Below are 17,091 nucleotides of genomic sequence, written 5' to 3' on the forward strand. Positions count from 1 at the left end.
GTCTCGTTATATCGATATCGGATATATCGATAGTCCCGGTTATATCGATACTATTTCTATGCACGCACGGAGAAAATTACATGCAAACAGGGTCGGATATATCGATAGTCCCGGTTATATCGATATTTTTTCGGACTCCCTTGAATATCGATATAACGAGACTTTACTGTATTTATTTGTTTATTTGTTTGTTTATTATTTGTTTTTGTCATTAATCATTCAAATTTGACACGGTGTTAACAACGCTCTTCATTATCATGTCTTATTTCCAAGGTTTATATATTTTCGATATGCAAGAACTTTTAGTCACAGTGTCTGTAATTGTACTGGTAAATAACGTGTCAGCACCCTTACCACTTCAAGCAGGGACATGTTGCACAATGCACAAATAACGATGGAAGCAAAAAGTCCTTTCATGGGGCTTAACACATCTTGTGTGCACAATAGCAGGCTGCACCCAGTCATGCCTGTTGACACAATAAAGTGTGACGCCTCCACTCCTCTGTGTTCGTGTGTGTGGGTGTACGTATGTGTGTTTAAGAAAAGTGTGTTATTGATACAGCCACAGACGTCTTACTCAGAGCCATTCAATGTTCCTGTGGGAGGTACTCGTGATGAAATCTTTGGCCCTTTGCTCATCTCTTCTTAATAGATTTATTGTCCTGCGTTTGTCTTTTCACACTTGAAGATGATAGGCTCATCCATTTAGTACTCCTCGTATGCAGACACAATATTTATTTCTCTGGCGAGTGTTGTTCCGAGGAGGCAGAACGTCTCCATGGTGACAAGCGGCCCCACAGTTTGCGATGAGGACGAGCGAGGGAAAGAGGCGGTGGCGGAAAAGGAAAAAAGAACGGTAATATGCACTTGTTGAGACACGTTTGACGATGTGAGTTCTCACAGCAGGTTCATACGCTTACCCTTCATTTCAGTTTTCACCTTTCGCCCTTGGCTCCATTGGCCTCCTCATCTTTGACACCCTGGGGGATTTCTTGGGGGGGGGGCAATCAAAAGCCGGTGCCTGTCACTTTGTGGGCAGCTGCTTTTCTTTCCATGAAATCATTAAACGGAGTCATGTCCTTGCGCTACTTCTCTGTAGCGGCAACATATGTTCCACTTGTCGCTACTTCATCAAGGCATGAATATTTCTGACCCGTTATTATTAATGACAACAAAAAGATGAGGCTATCATTGTTAATCCAAAAAAATGTTCGCTTTGGTGTTTTTTTTATGCAACCGAAAATCGGTTCTCAACCAAACTGAGCGCACCTGAATGCACCATCGACTGCCCTGCGCTTCCTTATACCTCACTTCCTTTGTGTCGCGTCTCATTGTGACCGACGCCTTATCATCATGGCGCGTTCCATTGTAAGCAGGCGTGTTTGCATTCTTCCAACAGAATAAAAAACAAAACAAAGAAAGCAGACATTGATTATAATGGGAATTGTTTTGATTTTCAACCAAATCTGGTTTCTGGAACGGATTATGGTCGAAAACCAAGGTTTGACTGTCGTGTATAAATTAGCACTGCGCGCCTGCGGTTGACTGAAAATGGTTGAATGGATGGAAAATAGAACTCAGCAAAAAGAGTTTTGATTGATCTGTCAATTTGTAATTACATATTGCAAAGAACCCACAAATTGAAAGAAAACGGAAGTGGAAAAAAAGGAATGCGCAGATTTAGAGTTGAATTCTGATCGCACCATTTGTGGCCATTGAAATGTTTCGCTGCCTGGTTGCGCATGCACATTTGAAATTGTTTTGCTTATCTCGACTCTTAATTAATTCACTGCCAGACGATGAGCAAAAATGCGTCCACTCCAGTGCCAGGGTTTTTGTCATTTCCACTCCAATTGCAGGACCCACAGTATATTGAATTTTAGGACTATATAAACATTCAGTTCAGCGTAACAAACTCTTCTTTCATCAGAAAAAAGGAGTTAATTCCTAAATTATATGGATTTGGAGTTATGTGAGCTTGAAATGAGGGTGGCTGTCCGAAATGCAATGCAATACATATTGGTTTATATAGCGCTTTAACAAAAGCTGAAGCTGGAACAAAGCACTATCATGGAAAAAAGGGAAATGCTGCCCCTTGTGGAAGGCAAAAAATATTGAGGTCTGGCCAGCGCTTTATCGGCATCCAAGCAAGAAAAAACAAAACTGAACTAATTTGGGAATGGCGCTTTACGTCATATTTTCAATTTGTTCATTTCTACGTTATTTGTTTCTGCTTGTTGAGCTTGAAATCGGGGCGGCTGTACAAAAGGCAAATGTTGCCCCTTCGTGGAAAGGAAAAACAATGGCAGAGGTCTGACCAACGGTTTATCGGCACCCCCCACAAGAAAAATCAAAACTGGAGCAAATTCAGGCATGTCACTCCACGTCATGCTTTTTAATTTCCGAATAAATTGGGAATGGCAGTGAATGAGTTAATTTGTCTTCTGACAAATATAAGAAACCAAGAGATTTTCTCCATTGGTCTGCGTCACAAAGTAAACACAAAGTCTATGAAATAGAACGAATCCAATAATCCTCCTGATCAGTCATAAACACTTTTGACATTCACTTTTGAAAAGTCGTATCCGAGTCGCCATCGTGACAAATCCCCCGTTGATGTGATTTTAATATCTTTTATACAACTGCCTTAGTTTGAAAAGTTGCGCGTGTTGCTCTGGTTTTGGTCCATGGACCTCATCTTTCTTGACAGCCTGTTTTTTTTCTTTCTTCTGTTCTGCTTGGACACATTTCAAATAGACTCACAACGTGACCTCGCAGGTGAACGTGGTATAGAATTTAGATGGCGATATTTCTCACACATTTACCCACTTGACACTAAGCCGCTGGCGATACTGCACTGTCTTCTATACGATGAAGCGTCGGATGATTACACCTTGTCTCAACGCGTTGAAATCAGCGCCATCTTTTCTTTTCCAACCCCTCCACCCCCAGCCCATGTTCTGACATTTGGGATTCCAATGTAATTGCCAGGTACATCATGAATGTGACGTTTGAAGGACGTAACCTGTCGTTCAGCGAGGAGGGCCACCAGATTTTTCCCAAACTGGTCATCATCCTGCTCGACAAAGACAGACAGTGGGACAGGGTAAATTGGGTGTTTGCGATGTGGCTATTTTGCCCCCCCCCCCCCAAAAAAAAAAGGATATTTGTCACCGGGCCTCTTTGTTGCGCAGGTGGGCAAGTGGGAGAAGGGCTCTCTGACCATGAAGTACCACGTATGGCCTCGCTTTGAGCTCTACTCGGCGGCGGAGGAACACGAGGACCACCTGTCCATCGTCACGCTGGAGGAAGCGCCTTTTGTCATCGTGGAGGACGTGGACCCTCTGAGTGGCACCTGCATGAGAAACACCGTGCCTTGTCGTAAACAGCTTAAACTCAGGTGAGGAGGATGGGCGAGGGTCTTTAAAAGGGGTCCTGAGTGACACTAGTCAGTTAGGTAGCTTTTGTATATCAAAAATAGATTTTCATCCATTTTCTAATCCGCTTGATCCTCACAAGGGTCTCGGGGTGTGGTGGAGTCTACCCAAGCTGTTGTCGGGCACTAGGTGGGGGACACCCTGTACTTATTGTCAGCCAATCGCAAGGCACATGGAAACAAACAACCACTTGTGCTCACATTCACACCTCAGTACTATTGAGATTGTTTAGGAGCCTGCCGTGCATGTTTTTGGGGGCCTTTAACGAACTCCATCTTCTACTGGGCAAAAGAAGGTTCACATGGACCCATCTGGGATGGTTTTCTACTTGATTTTTATTTTATTCATTTCTTTTCCTGAAACCTTCCTGGCTTGAGGAGCCCGCAATGAGAAGAAAGGAGTATCAGTGCAGAGCGCCGATGCATATGTGGAACTGTCGTGGCTTGGAATTCAAGCGGATTTACGTGGGGGTTTCGTCTTTGGATGCCACAGCTTCATGTTTGCTTTCAAAAATTAGCCTATAGCAGACGTGCTCATTCCACCATGACATCCCTTGATCCACTGGTGAAAAGGAGGCTTTGATCCTCTCCTCTCTCATCTAGAACTAATTCATACAAGAAAGAGGGTGCAGAAAGTGTTTAAGATTGAATGACTGTCTGTGTCTTTTGTGTTGAGTCACATTATTTGTTATTTTGTTTTTTTTTTTCTTCTTTTTTTTTTTACTTCAAGATGGCGCCGCGAGAGTGGCTGCCTTTTCAGCAGCTCCTGTATTTTCATTTCGCTGCTGTGAAATGTAAATTTCCCCACTGTCAGACAAATAAAGGCTCATCTAATCTAATCTAATTATAAACTGATATGAAGGTGCAAGAGCAAATGAGATCATGCAGCGTCACCCCTACTTGAACTTCAGGACATTGAATTTTTCCGTGACCTATATAAAGTACAGTGTGTAAAATGGAGGAATAAACATTCACCGGCACACACCTCACAACCCTGGTCACAGATGGCTACACCCCTGTGTTCTCATTATTGCATTATTTGTGGAATATGTTACAGTACCTCAGTCATCATGAAGATGGCTCACATGCATGATGTGAATTCATAAACCCGTGACATTCTACTGACGGAGTTGTCTTTGCGCATTCATTTCACTTTAAAAGACACAATCAAACATACTCTGGCCTTTGCATGACATCTGCTTTAACAACATGCAGCATTACGATGAAAAAAGAAGAAGAAGCATTGCATTGCGGGAGTTCGGCTTTGCATTTGGGATGACTTCTTGAGTCGCGACTTTGCACTACTTAACGGTGTCCTGGCTCTTGACATACTGTAGTTTATTTATTACCAGATTGCTTTGTCACACTGTGGAAATGACTTCCCTGCTCCATACATGCAATCTCTTTGTCTCTCTCTCTCTCTCTCAAAATGTTTCCAACAAATAGAATTTAAATGAATACCACAGCCATTGGACCTATATTAACATTTACATTTCTTCTGCCTTTCCCTTTTTCCCTGTCAGCAACCAAACGGCCGATTCGGGCATCTACATCAAACGCTGTTGCAAAGGGTTTTGCATCGACATCCTGAAGAAGATCGCCAAAGCGGTTAAGTTCACCTACGACCTCTACCTGGTCACAAATGGTAAACACGGCAAGAAGGTGAACGGCACGTGGAATGGAATGGTAGGAGAGGTGAGGACGGTTTAATATATTTTTAGAATCAAGTCAAACTTTAAAAAACATTATTAATGCATTTATGTACTGTATCTGAATAGTGTGGTTTAAAACGTACTTTTTGGTGCCCCTTTTGATTTATTCATTTATTTGTGTTTTTTTCTGGATTTATTCATGTACAGTAAAGTCTCGTTATATCGATATTCAAGGGAGTCCGAAAAAATATCGATATAACCGGGACTATCGATATATCCGACCCTGTTTGCATGTAATTTTCTCCGTGCGTGCATAGAAATAGTATCGATATAACCGGGACTATCGATATATCCGATATCGATATAACGAGACTTTACTGTATTTCTCTATTTATTTATTTCTTTATTTATTTTTGGTGACATGGTAAGGCTTGCTTCCGACCTTTTGTGTTTTTGTAGAATGTATTCGAAATGATGAAAATAAACTCATGTCTCAAAACATACATTTCAAATCCAAAATACAAATGTTTACCCTTGAAAAAATAAGAAAACCCATACAATCAAAACCCCCTCCCTGCCATGCCCTCAGGCACTCATGGAAACATGAATTCAGAAATGCTACGCCGCTCCGTCATCCCGGCCATCTTGATATCATCAAAACCAACGGCAAGTTACACTGAGTTAGTTTACGTGAGTGACGAGGTTCTTCTCGGCCAGAAATTGTCCCACGCTAAGGCTAAATTTTTCTCACCTTTTCTCTCGCACTGAACAAAGCAATCTTATTGCAATATTATTACCGTTAAGAAACCAATGTGAGTGTTGACAATATTTGTTCGTTGGAAACTATGAAATTGTTGATGCTTCATCACTATGAACGCGCGCAAGATTTGTTTATTCCCGAGAACAGACTGGAATTTACTCATTTGCCAGACTTGAGTAATCATCTAATTTTTTTCAATTAAAAGCGACGTAGAAATAAGTGTCTTAATTACAAAACAGTCTCTTCCGAATTGTGAAGCGTTGTGTTTCATCATTCACTCCCTTTTCAGATGTTTGTTGTTGATATCGCAGCCAGGAAGAGATTATCATTGTGCCCGCAGGAATTTACATTTTAGATAGGCCTAATTAAATCATCTGAAAGGGGCTTATGCCAATTTCACATCATCAAGCACATGTTCCCCCACTCCCTCCACCTGGCCTGAGGGTACGCGATTCGTCAGCTCCATACCCCCCTGTGTGGGGCCCACTGAGGCCCCCCAACGGTTGATGGAAAGAGAAACTGTGCTTGCGTCTCAAATTCCACACACTTGAGGCATTCTCAAGCCGTTAAGATTCAATGTGATATGCCACTAGATTGATCATGACTGGTGACATTTATATCATCTTCAAAGAAATGCTTTTAACCTGTGCGGCCAGATATGACTATGCAAACCCCCCCAGCAGATACTGTTGGTTGTATTATTTCTAGAAGGTAGATCTTCGGTAGATCACGGTTATGCTCATTGAAAGAGCGCCAGTGGCCTAAACAGCTCACCAGTTCGAAAAATAAAACAATTCCTTCATACCTATTTTTATTCATAGCTTGATGCTGTGAAAGGTCAGGCTAAAGATACCCGAATAAACCCATCGAGAGGACAATGATACTATTTTTTTCTCTCTTCTGTTGTGATTTACATGGAGTTCAATTCAGTGGCGAACCGTGCATTTCACGCCTAGGCCATCAGTAGTGCTTCGTCTGAATCAATCTAACCATTAATATGTATTTTATGACTATACAGACGCTCCCCTACTTATGAACATTCGAGTTACGAACAACTGTACATACCAACATTTTTGTAGTAACATATGTGGTCTTCCCTCCAATTGTACATGTAAATACAGTATCTTTATAGCGTATATATTTTATCAGTACAAACCAATACATGTTACTTATAGACGCCTTAAACATACTTATATAAACCTTAAACATACTTATATCAGCCTTACTGTATGTATTCGAGTATAACGCGCAAAATTTTCTCCCTAAAGAAGAACTCAAAGTTTGAGTGCGCGTTATAAACGAGGCCTGGGAAAAACAAATCTCATATATATTTAATGCTTTATCCCTTCGAGGAGGGGAGCAGCATTTCTATGGCTATTCTCGCCCTTCAGTTTCGATTCTCGGAAAGATCTGGATCATGCGCATTCCTTTTTTTTTTTTTTTTTTTTGAGTTGTTGATGACAATTTCTTTCGCTATGCTTCATTTCCTTTCCTCGCCTCGCCCACACTGAAACACGAGTTAAGCATTGCTGTCTTGCACAATTACCAATATCCAGAGTTCGGATTCAGTGTTTACATTGTCATTCAGTGTTCACATTGTCAATATATGCTTGTTCTGAGCCGAGAAAAAGTTAAACAAAATTTCATACAGATTTTTAATTGAAAGTAAGGGGCGCATGTTATACACATGCATGCGTTATACTCGAATAAATACCGTACATTCCATACACAATATAGTACTGAAGCAACTTACAAACAAATTCACTTTACGAATGACCGTTCGGAACGTATCTCGTTCGTAAATTGGGAATGGTCTGTACAATCTTGACTGCAGCTACCGCTGCGACTGCAAGTCATAAAAAGTGTGGTGTGATTTACTACAAGTCCACTATAGGGTAGCATTAAATAGGAAATAAGGCCTTGGTGTCGCCAACTCTGAATCTGATTGGTTCAAGCAACAGTTTTATCGACACTTATTTTATGCTACGGGGCCCGCAGAACTGATTGTGAAGGCATCCAGGTAAATTTCTGACCCTGGTAATAAATAATGGCTGAAATGTGATTGGTTAAATGCTTAAATATGAAAACACATCTGGAAGCAGCACAACAAGGGAAAAGCAATGAAATGAATCAGAGAGATGATTGGGATTTTTTTAATAAGAATTATTGGATAAAATATAATAAACATCAATCTGATTAAGATTTTAGGACCGCAGAGAAGGCCTTGCAGGCCCTGACGATCCACCACTGCTTGTTTTTGATGTTATGTTCACTTGGTGCCTTTCCCCTTGGGTGTGTATTTGTGTGCGTGTGTATGCCAGGTGGTGCTTAAGAACGCTCACATGGCGGTGGGCTCGCTCACCATCAACGAGGAGCGGTCCGAGGTCATCGACTTCTCCGTGCCTTTCATTGAGACGGGAATTAGTGTCATGGTTTCCCGTAGCAACGGGACTGTGTCACCTTCTGCGTTTCTAGGTGAGAACATGATATTCGGGGGGCCTACCCTTGCTTATCTTTTGAAAAACTCACCTTTTAGCTATTTTTGGGGTCATCGCGAAACATGCAACAAAAATGCTTTCCTACCATCTTGTGGCGTCTGTGGGTATTTACAAATCTTGATGGACGAATGTCCGAATTTTGTTACTGATAACTAATCCATGCAAAAAATAGAGCGACGCGCACCTTTTAAATCAACTTCTTTATAATTCAATATGACCTGTCAGATTGGTTTGATGCACATGTGTTAAACTCAAGGCTTGGGGGGCCGGATCGGGCCCACCATATCATTTTAGTGGACCGCGAGAAGGAATCAAATATGTCATCTTTCATGATGCTTCCAAAAATATCAACCAGATATTCAAATTCTCTTTTGTGATAACAGTAATACTGTAAGATTGTTCTTGTTTACAAACGCTTCATTACATAACTTAACTTGTTCACTGCCATTCACAAATTTATTCGGGAATTGGAAATATGACATGAAGCCCCAGTCCCGAATTTGTTCAGGCTTTTTCTTGCTGGGGTGCTGATAGAGCGCCGTTTTTCCCTTTCACACGGAAGCAAAATTTCAATTTTTTTCCATGTTTGCACTTTGTTCCAACTTCAGTTGCTGTTAAAGCATTATATAAACCTATATGTATATACAGGTATTGCGTTGTATTTTGGACATCCGCCCTCATTTCAAGCTCATATAACTCCAGACCCATATAATTTAGGAATTAACTCTTTTTTTTCTGATGAAAGAAGAGAGTCTAAGGTTTCTCACGCTGCGTTGAATATTTATGTCATCCTAAAACTCAATATTCTGTGGGTCCTGGAACTCAAGTGACAATGACAAAAACCCTGGCACTGGAGTGAACATATTTTTGCACGTCTGGCAGTGAATGTGTTAAACAATAGATGAATAAACTGTTGAGTTTTTTATATTGTTTCAGTCATAACAGTATAAAGTGTACTTTTGTGTTTTTTGCCACTCTGGGACAATTTTTGCCGCTCTGGGACATTTTATTTCTGATGAAAAATATGTGCCTTGGCTCAAAGGTAACACAATAACTGTATTGACTTCCAATTGGATTGTGCAGCTGTTGCACGGCGGTTGAATCAACATTCGCTCAACACCTAACCTAACACTGGCCTTGTGTTGCAGAGCCTTTCAGTGCTGACGTGTGGGTGATGATGTTTGTGATGCTGCTGATCGTGTCTGCCGTCGCCGTGTTTGTGTTTGAGTACTTCAGCCCGGTGGGTTACAATCGCTGCCTGGCAGACGGTAGAGGTGAGTGGCTTGCGCAAACACACGCGCACACATACACTCGCACACATATAATGGAGCTGAGTCATTTGGCAGCCCCGTTGAGTTACCTTGAATATCAATTTTTCTATTATCGCCCATAAAGGAAGCTGCGAGTTTCTATTCATGGAGCATTTACTTCCATTGTCACTCACTTGAAGTTTTTTTTTCAAATGAAAAGGCTTGTTTAACACAATCAGACAAGTGTCAAAGACTGAACACTCTCACTGTGCCGCTATCAAGTATTACACCAGCGTTACGCCACCTTCTCCCGGTTTATATAAAGGCGGAATGCGCTCAGGCGTTTGTGTTACATTGAAAATAGTTGTCAGTTTGAACAATGCACGGCATAACGTAGCGTCACTGCCCGCTGGGTGTCAAAACGCAGTTCCCAGGCAGTGGGCCAGTTTCAATCAATTTTCCCATCAAAGCCAGCAAATTCAATTTCTTTGCTTTTCCTGGCGGTTTTATAGAGCCAGGCTGTCGGGATTGAATTGGCCTCGTGTAACAGCAGCCATTCAAGATAACATCTCTCATCTGTAAAACTGGTGTTCACAGCCTTTTTTTTTTCGCTCAATGAGTATTTAAGTTGGAGAAATCTTTCCTCCTGTTGTATTTTGTGCCTTCCTGTTCTTGTTCCTGCTCCAGATGTAGAAAAATTGTAACATGTCTAGCCCCGCCCACTCCACTCCAGCTTACACACTAACAAACAAACAAACAAACAAGTCGCGCCTTAGAATTGAAGCGGATTTACGGGGGACAGGAAATGGGAGACAATCTATTTTCGTCCTTTCCTCTTCTTTCTCTAACTTTGTTGCTGTGAAATGTAAATTTCTCCACTGTGAGACTAATACGGGCTAATACAATACAATACAAACATGGACAGAACGCTCTTTCGGGATAAGGTCGTCTCTTTGGGTGGCTGCTTTCTCATCGTGCGGCCAGAATATTAGATGATTCTGCTAAATCTGAACGTGCAGGTTGGTCGCAACTGTCAACGAGGTAAAGAACTTGAACCCCACACAGAAAATCGGCCGTCGGAATCAAACCATGAGGCTGTCCTGATTGCGACCAGTGTGTGAATCAGTTACCTTCCGTGCCACAGCCTCTCTAATAGTGCATATTACAACTTTAGTTTGGAAGGATTTGTTTTTCATGCACCTGATGCAATAATTATAATATCACATTAAAATTATAATTCCTACTTGGGGTGTTTATGAATGAGTAGCTTGGTAAATTGAGTTTATGACTTGAGTATACAGATAAAAGCAATGGCGGTCCGTGCATGTCGACCCAAGTCCTGAATCAATTCACAGCTGCCACTGTAAAAAAGTGTGGTGTGATTTATTACATGTACTGTACTAGAGGGTACCGTTATCCAGGAAATAACTTGTGATGAAAGAAATACTGTCATTAAACTATTTGAGTTTTTACCATCGTGTAGATTCATAATATGGGGTCAGAAGTCGCTCTTTCATACCACAGAGAAGATAATTGGCGGAGGATGGCAAAGCATTAATCATAACCTCATAAAAATGCAAAATTATTTGATATTTTTGCTAGTCCGACCTTTCTTAATTAATGAGGTCCAACTTTTCTTGAAAAGTCCATCTTGAAAATGGCTTTAACAGTATATCTGCAACCAAATCCCCTTCTTCTCCTCCTTCAGCCATTGTGGGCTAGTGACTAGCCCACAGGTGTCAAAGTCAAGGCCCGCGGGCCAAATCCGGCCCACCACATCATTTTTTTCGGCCCGCGAAAGAAAATCAAACTTGTTAAATTCCATGATGATTGCTAAAATCTGAGCCAAAATTTCATATTTTTGGATGTCAACCACAATAAAAGTCATTATTCTTGACTTCAGATTTGAAAACGAGTTATTCATTAATTTGCTGTGTGCTCTATATGTAATATTTGAAGGGATTTAAACATTCTAATGGGTTCCCCAAATTCATAACGGCCCTCGAGAGGAAACCATAACTACAATGTGGCCCGCGGCAAAAAATGACGTTGACACCCCGGACTAGCCAATCATAGTTTGTGAAAACTCTGACGTTGACCAGAGCCTTCAAGAAGGGATTGGTACCCCTTTATGAGTGCTAACTCGAAATCTGATTGGTTAAAGCAACAGTCACATTGACATTTATTTTTATGCCTAAGCGCCTGCAGAACTGATTGTGAAGGCGTCCAGGTAGATTTCTGACCCTGGTCACAAATGATGGCTGAAACGTGATTGGTTAACTGCTTGAATCTGAAAAACACACAGCAGCGCAGTAGGGAAAAAGTAATGAAAGGAAGCTGAAAGACAATTTGAAATTATTTAATAACAATTCATGGACAAAGTATAATTAACATCAGTCTGTGATTCAGATATTTTTAGGCCAGCAGAGAAGGCTTTGCAGGCCTTGACGGTCCACCACTAACTTTACAACCGACAACAAACTAACAATGAGAATCGACAATATATCCACCAGTAGTTCTATCAGCATTGTGCACCCACCCGCCCCTCCACCCCCTACAACCTCCCCAATCCCAACGCCTTTGTTTCCTCATCCTCTACCTATCGTGTTTATTTTCTTCTCTCGCTTGCTAGAACCCGGTGGCCCATCCTTCACCATCGGAAAGGCCATCTGGCTGCTTTGGGGTCTGGTGTTCAACAACTCTGTTCCGGTACAGAATCCCAAAGGCACCACCAGTAAGATCATGGTGTCAGTGTGGGCCTTTTTCGCTGTCATCTTCCTGGCTTCCTACACTGCCAACCTGGCAGCCTTCATGATCCAGGAGGAGTACGTGGACCAGGTGTCAGGCCTGTCAGACAAAAAGGTGGGAACGCTCGCAAGGCACAGAGGTTATGGGGTGCTGGAACATAATCTTAATGCGCTGCAGGTGGAGATTATGGCCTCCTTGGAGAAAGAAGTTGTGTGTTAGTTTTCCATTGCCTTCATATTTCAGTGGAAGTTGTCTCAGAAGAGCTAAAATGCCCAGGTTGAAAACTATCTGCTCATAAAAGTCGGAAACACTGTTAACATATTAAAACTTTTAATTGCACAGACTGTGATTCAAAATTGTACGTATTTTTTTTCTCAAACAATCACACGTGTAATAAGTGAAATTTCAAAACACAAATGCTACCAAGCACACCAAAAAAATGGCGCGGCGTCTGCTAGCGTAGTGCCTAGCATAGCATCGTCTGATGCTATTTTTCCTAAGGCTACAAAAACAAGGAACGATTATGTAAACCTCATTGAAAACTGTGTAACAAAAGAAAATAGTATAATAATATATTACTATAGTGTACATTCTGAGGTCGTTTTGAAGCAGTTTTGGGACACTTTAAGTCATTTTTATTGGTGTTTTGCATTTGACCAAAAAATATCAGCCTGCGTGTTTTGGGTATTTTAGTTGCTATAAAACGTTTATATTATTATATTTCTATTATAAAATGTCTGATGTCAGTTAGGAAACAAAAAAATGGTGTCGGTTGTCCTTTAAGTCTCCAGTCAGCAACTACACTACTTCTTTGTTCTCTTATCTATTGAGAACAAAGCAATATTTGTACCGTTTAAATGTACTATTTCAATGTTTACCTTGATCAGTGTTTAATATGGCTAAATAAATGTATTTTTGCATCCATTATTACTCATCGGCTCCCGCCCATTATAGTGTTGATTGTGCTTGAAAAATGATAATTCTGAGAGGATGATGTCATGGAAATTATGGTGAAAAGACTGCTCTGAATGAAGATGCAAATGTGTCAAGAAGAGAGATATTCAATATTCTTGTTAGTATTTTACAGTTGAGTCTTGATATAATACTTTTAATATAACTTGAAAATGAATTAATTTAGGCAACAAAAAAAGTAATTTGGGAAACAAAATTCATCAGTTTTGCGAGTTGATCAGAAATAAACAACACTCCTAAATTGTTTTTCTTTCTTTGCTCCGACATGATTGAGGCAGATGTGCTTAGGCTTACGATTAGGCTTACAATTTTGAGAAGATACTGGAATTGACTTCAGGCAAGTTGACATTTTGAGCATTTGTAACAATGATATTACTTTGAAAAGAAGCAACCACTTTAGAGTGCTAAAAATTAAAATCATAAGTAAAACCAAACCAAAACAATACCTTTAGTATATTCACTAAAAGAACATTTTTGTAGATGCTTGTATTGCATAAAACAAGCGTCATTATCAATTGGCTAAATGCTTTATTTTGATAGCAAACGGTGACACGTATTCCCTTTTTAAATGTGAGTTTGTCTACTTGACTTACCTTCCCATGACTGTTCTTCATCTTCTCACATAATTGTCTTAACCAGCATGCCAATTTGGAAATTTAAACTGTTTGGTCAAACAATGTGAGGAATTAAGCGGAATACTCATTTCTAAAAACACGGTAGAATGGATCCGTTCTTGGTCATTTTTAGGAATTTATAATGAGCTGCAGGACACTTTTTCATGTTACTTTTTAATACGGTGTGTTAGTCCTTGAGATTTTCCCACGTACATCATCCCTCCAAACATTTAGCTCATTTAGGCTTCCCAAAGCATCGTTCTGTCCTCTGCTCAACAGTGCATTAAAGGCTATTTGATGCGTCTCGGTGCCTTTTCTATGCTAACGAGCACTCCTCTGTCATTTTCTCCTTGTGGTTTCTTTTTCCGGAAACCGCCACCCCCACTCTACCCCCCCCCCCCCTCCTTCCATCCCCCGACTTTGATAACAACAGTTCCAGAAGCCTAACGAATTCTCACCGCCGTTCCGCTTTGGCACCGTTCCCAATGGGAGCACAGAGCGCAACATCCGCAACAACTACCGGGATATGCACACCTACATGACCAGCTTCCATCAGAAAAATGTGGATGAGGCCCTGTACAGTCTCAAGACCGGGTGAGAAGGGGGACAGGGGAGCAGCTTCGGGGAGGAGGACGAATGGAGGGACCGACGTGGGGATGAAAGAGAGGAGGGGAAAACGTTTCTCTAATGATGCAACCAGAAGAAAATATGATGAAGGACATAGAGGGTGAAGACCGAGAAAGAACGAGTGTTTTGAACAGTGTGGGTGGGCACTCGCATAAAGCGCAGTCACAAACTGATGTTACGCCGACTGCCTCTCAAAGCTAACTAATAACTCATCTGGTGTTGAGATTCAAAGTGCAAATTTGATGTGATAGTGATCCTCCATTAGAATATCTCCAGCCCAAAGGCATCGTTTGTCGGCAATTTTGAGAGCGTCTTGTCAATGAGCCGTCAAATCCCTCAGAGTTGATTGTGTTAAATCGGGATGGCTCGTGGAGGTTCTCCAGCGTGTGATCTTTATGTGAACTTCAAAACCCACATTTACACAATTTTATAAAAATGCTTTTTCTTAACATTAATAGATTCAAATCGATGAATAATAATGAATGAATAGGTGTGTGTAGTCCATCAAAAATCAAACAAAAAGCCTTTTGGCAAGCAAATGTGCACCTTACAATTTGCAAACTAATTGAAATGAGATACAAAAAATAGAAAAATGGATGAACGGAAAGACATCTCATTGTTCTATATTTAATTTAATATTTATATACATAAATAAACGAATAAATATATACATAAATAAATAGACAGACAAACTAAATAAATAGAGCTAAATAAATAAACAAATGAATGAATGAACGAACAGATGAAAAAACACAAATAAAACAGATGAATGAAGGAATATATTAATAAATAAATAAATAATTACATAAATAAATAAATAAATAAACGGATGAGTGAATAAATGAACAAATAGATAAACAAATAAAACAAACAAAAATGAATGAATAGGTTAAGAAACAAATACTTAAATACTACATCGATGAATGAATGAATTAATGACTGAATGAACAAACAAATAAAGACAAATGAATGAATATATTAATAAACAAATAAGTAAATAAGCAAATAAATACTACATGAATGAATACGTCTGTGTAAGCTCTCAGTCGTACAGGAGTGGTCCATGGATGAGAAGGTTTCTTCAGCCGTCATCTGTACTTTTTTTGAAGGTGTCGGACGTTTCGCCTCCTATCCAACAGTTCGCTGACGAAGCCTCTCGGATAGGAGGCGAAACGTCCGACACCTTCAAAAAAGTACAGATGACAGCTGAAGAAACTTTCTCATCGATACATGAATGAATGAATGAACAAAGAAATAAAAAACATAAATACATGAAGAGATGAATGAATGAATGCATGAATGAATGACTTTTCTGTTGTTCTCTGCAGCAAACTGGACGCCTTCATCTATGACGCTGCAGTGCTTAACTACATGGCCGGAAGGGATGAGGGCTGCAAGTTGGTCACTATCGGCAGCGGAAAGGTCTTTGCCTCAACCGGTTACGGCATCGCCATCCAGAAAGACTCGGGTTGGAAGCGTGCTGTGGACCTCGCCATCCTCATGCTGTTCGGAGACGGTGAGGCCCTACATACCGATATGCTGTTACTCCTTTCACTGCGCAGTGCATTATATTTGTACAGTAAAGTCTCGTTATATCGATATTCAAGGGAGTCCGAAAAAATATCGATATAACCGGGACTATCGATATATCCGACCCTGTTGTCATGTAATTTTCTCCGTGTGTGCATAGAAATAGTATCGATATAACCGGGACTATCGATATATCCGATATCGATATAACGAGACTTTACTGTAGTTGCAATGGCATGTTGAGAAGCATCATGCAGGATTTATGCCGGTCATCGAACTCCAACGCTTTGATTGAGCAACATGTGCATTATTATTATTATTATTATTATTATTATTATTATTATTATTATTTCCTTAAACCTGTTCTGGTTTCAGTATTTAAGCAAAAAAAATCTATTGTAATATAGTAGGATGGTTAATACAGTAGTTTACTGTATCTTAAAGATAAGAAAAACATAAACAGATTAATAACAAAGAAAATGGTCTGGCCCCATACATATATTCTTTTTTTAATTTCTGGCCCTCTGTAAATTTGAGATTGACATCCACGATCTCGCTGGCTATCTGTCTAGCTATATAGCTGGCTATCTAGCTAGCTATTTGCTATCTATTTGCTATCTAGCTATCTATTAGCTAGCTAGCTATGATCTATCTTTTAGCTAGCTTTCTATCTATTTGAGTACTTCCGGGTTGAGTGAACGCTGGTGCGTGTGACTGCCGCTGCTCACCCACAGAAAAACCTGTGACTGTAAAGTGACCTTGAGAATTTCAAAAGGCGATTAGAAATGAAATGTATTATTATTATTATTATTATTATTTCAACATTTAGCTTGTAGTAGACGTGCACATTCCACTGTGACGTCCCTGATCCACTGCTGAAAAAGACATTTTGATCCTCTCCTCTTTCATCTAGAACTGATTCATGTCACAAAAAGGGTACAAGTGCTGAAGAATGAATGACTGTGTCTTTGTGTTGTCATGTTATTTAGTTTTTTTTTGTTCTT

The 17,091-nt window shown here is 40.3% G+C and overlaps 1 protein-coding gene across 2 annotated transcripts in view; it reads left to right on the forward strand.

Annotated features, from left to right (window-relative positions):
• The window catches only part of grin2bb (glutamate receptor, ionotropic, N-methyl D-aspartate 2B, genome duplicate b), a 103,766-nt gene that overhangs the window by 77,046 nt on the left and 9,629 nt on the right, over positions 1-17,091 (forward strand). For both annotated transcript variants that reach the window (XM_089006597.1, XM_089006598.1), the window contains exons 7-14: positions 2,992-3,106; positions 3,195-3,400; positions 4,960-5,131; positions 8,170-8,323; positions 9,495-9,620; positions 12,229-12,458; positions 14,364-14,524; positions 15,886-16,073. In XM_089006597.1, the coding sequence (XP_088862723.1) occupies positions 2,992-3,106; positions 3,195-3,400; positions 4,960-5,131; positions 8,170-8,323; positions 9,495-9,620; positions 12,229-12,458; positions 14,364-14,524; positions 15,886-16,073 (1,352 nt within the window). The remainder of the gene's footprint in view (positions 1-2,991; positions 3,107-3,194; positions 3,401-4,959; positions 5,132-8,169; positions 8,324-9,494; positions 9,621-12,228; positions 12,459-14,363; positions 14,525-15,885; positions 16,074-17,091) is intronic.

This window comes from Hippocampus bargibanti, linkage group LG10 (assembly GCF_051943395.1).
Source record: "Hippocampus bargibanti isolate YZ-2025 linkage group LG10, ASM5194339v1, whole genome shotgun sequence".
NCBI classification, from domain to species: domain Eukaryota; kingdom Metazoa; phylum Chordata; class Actinopteri; order Syngnathiformes; family Syngnathidae; genus Hippocampus; species Hippocampus bargibanti.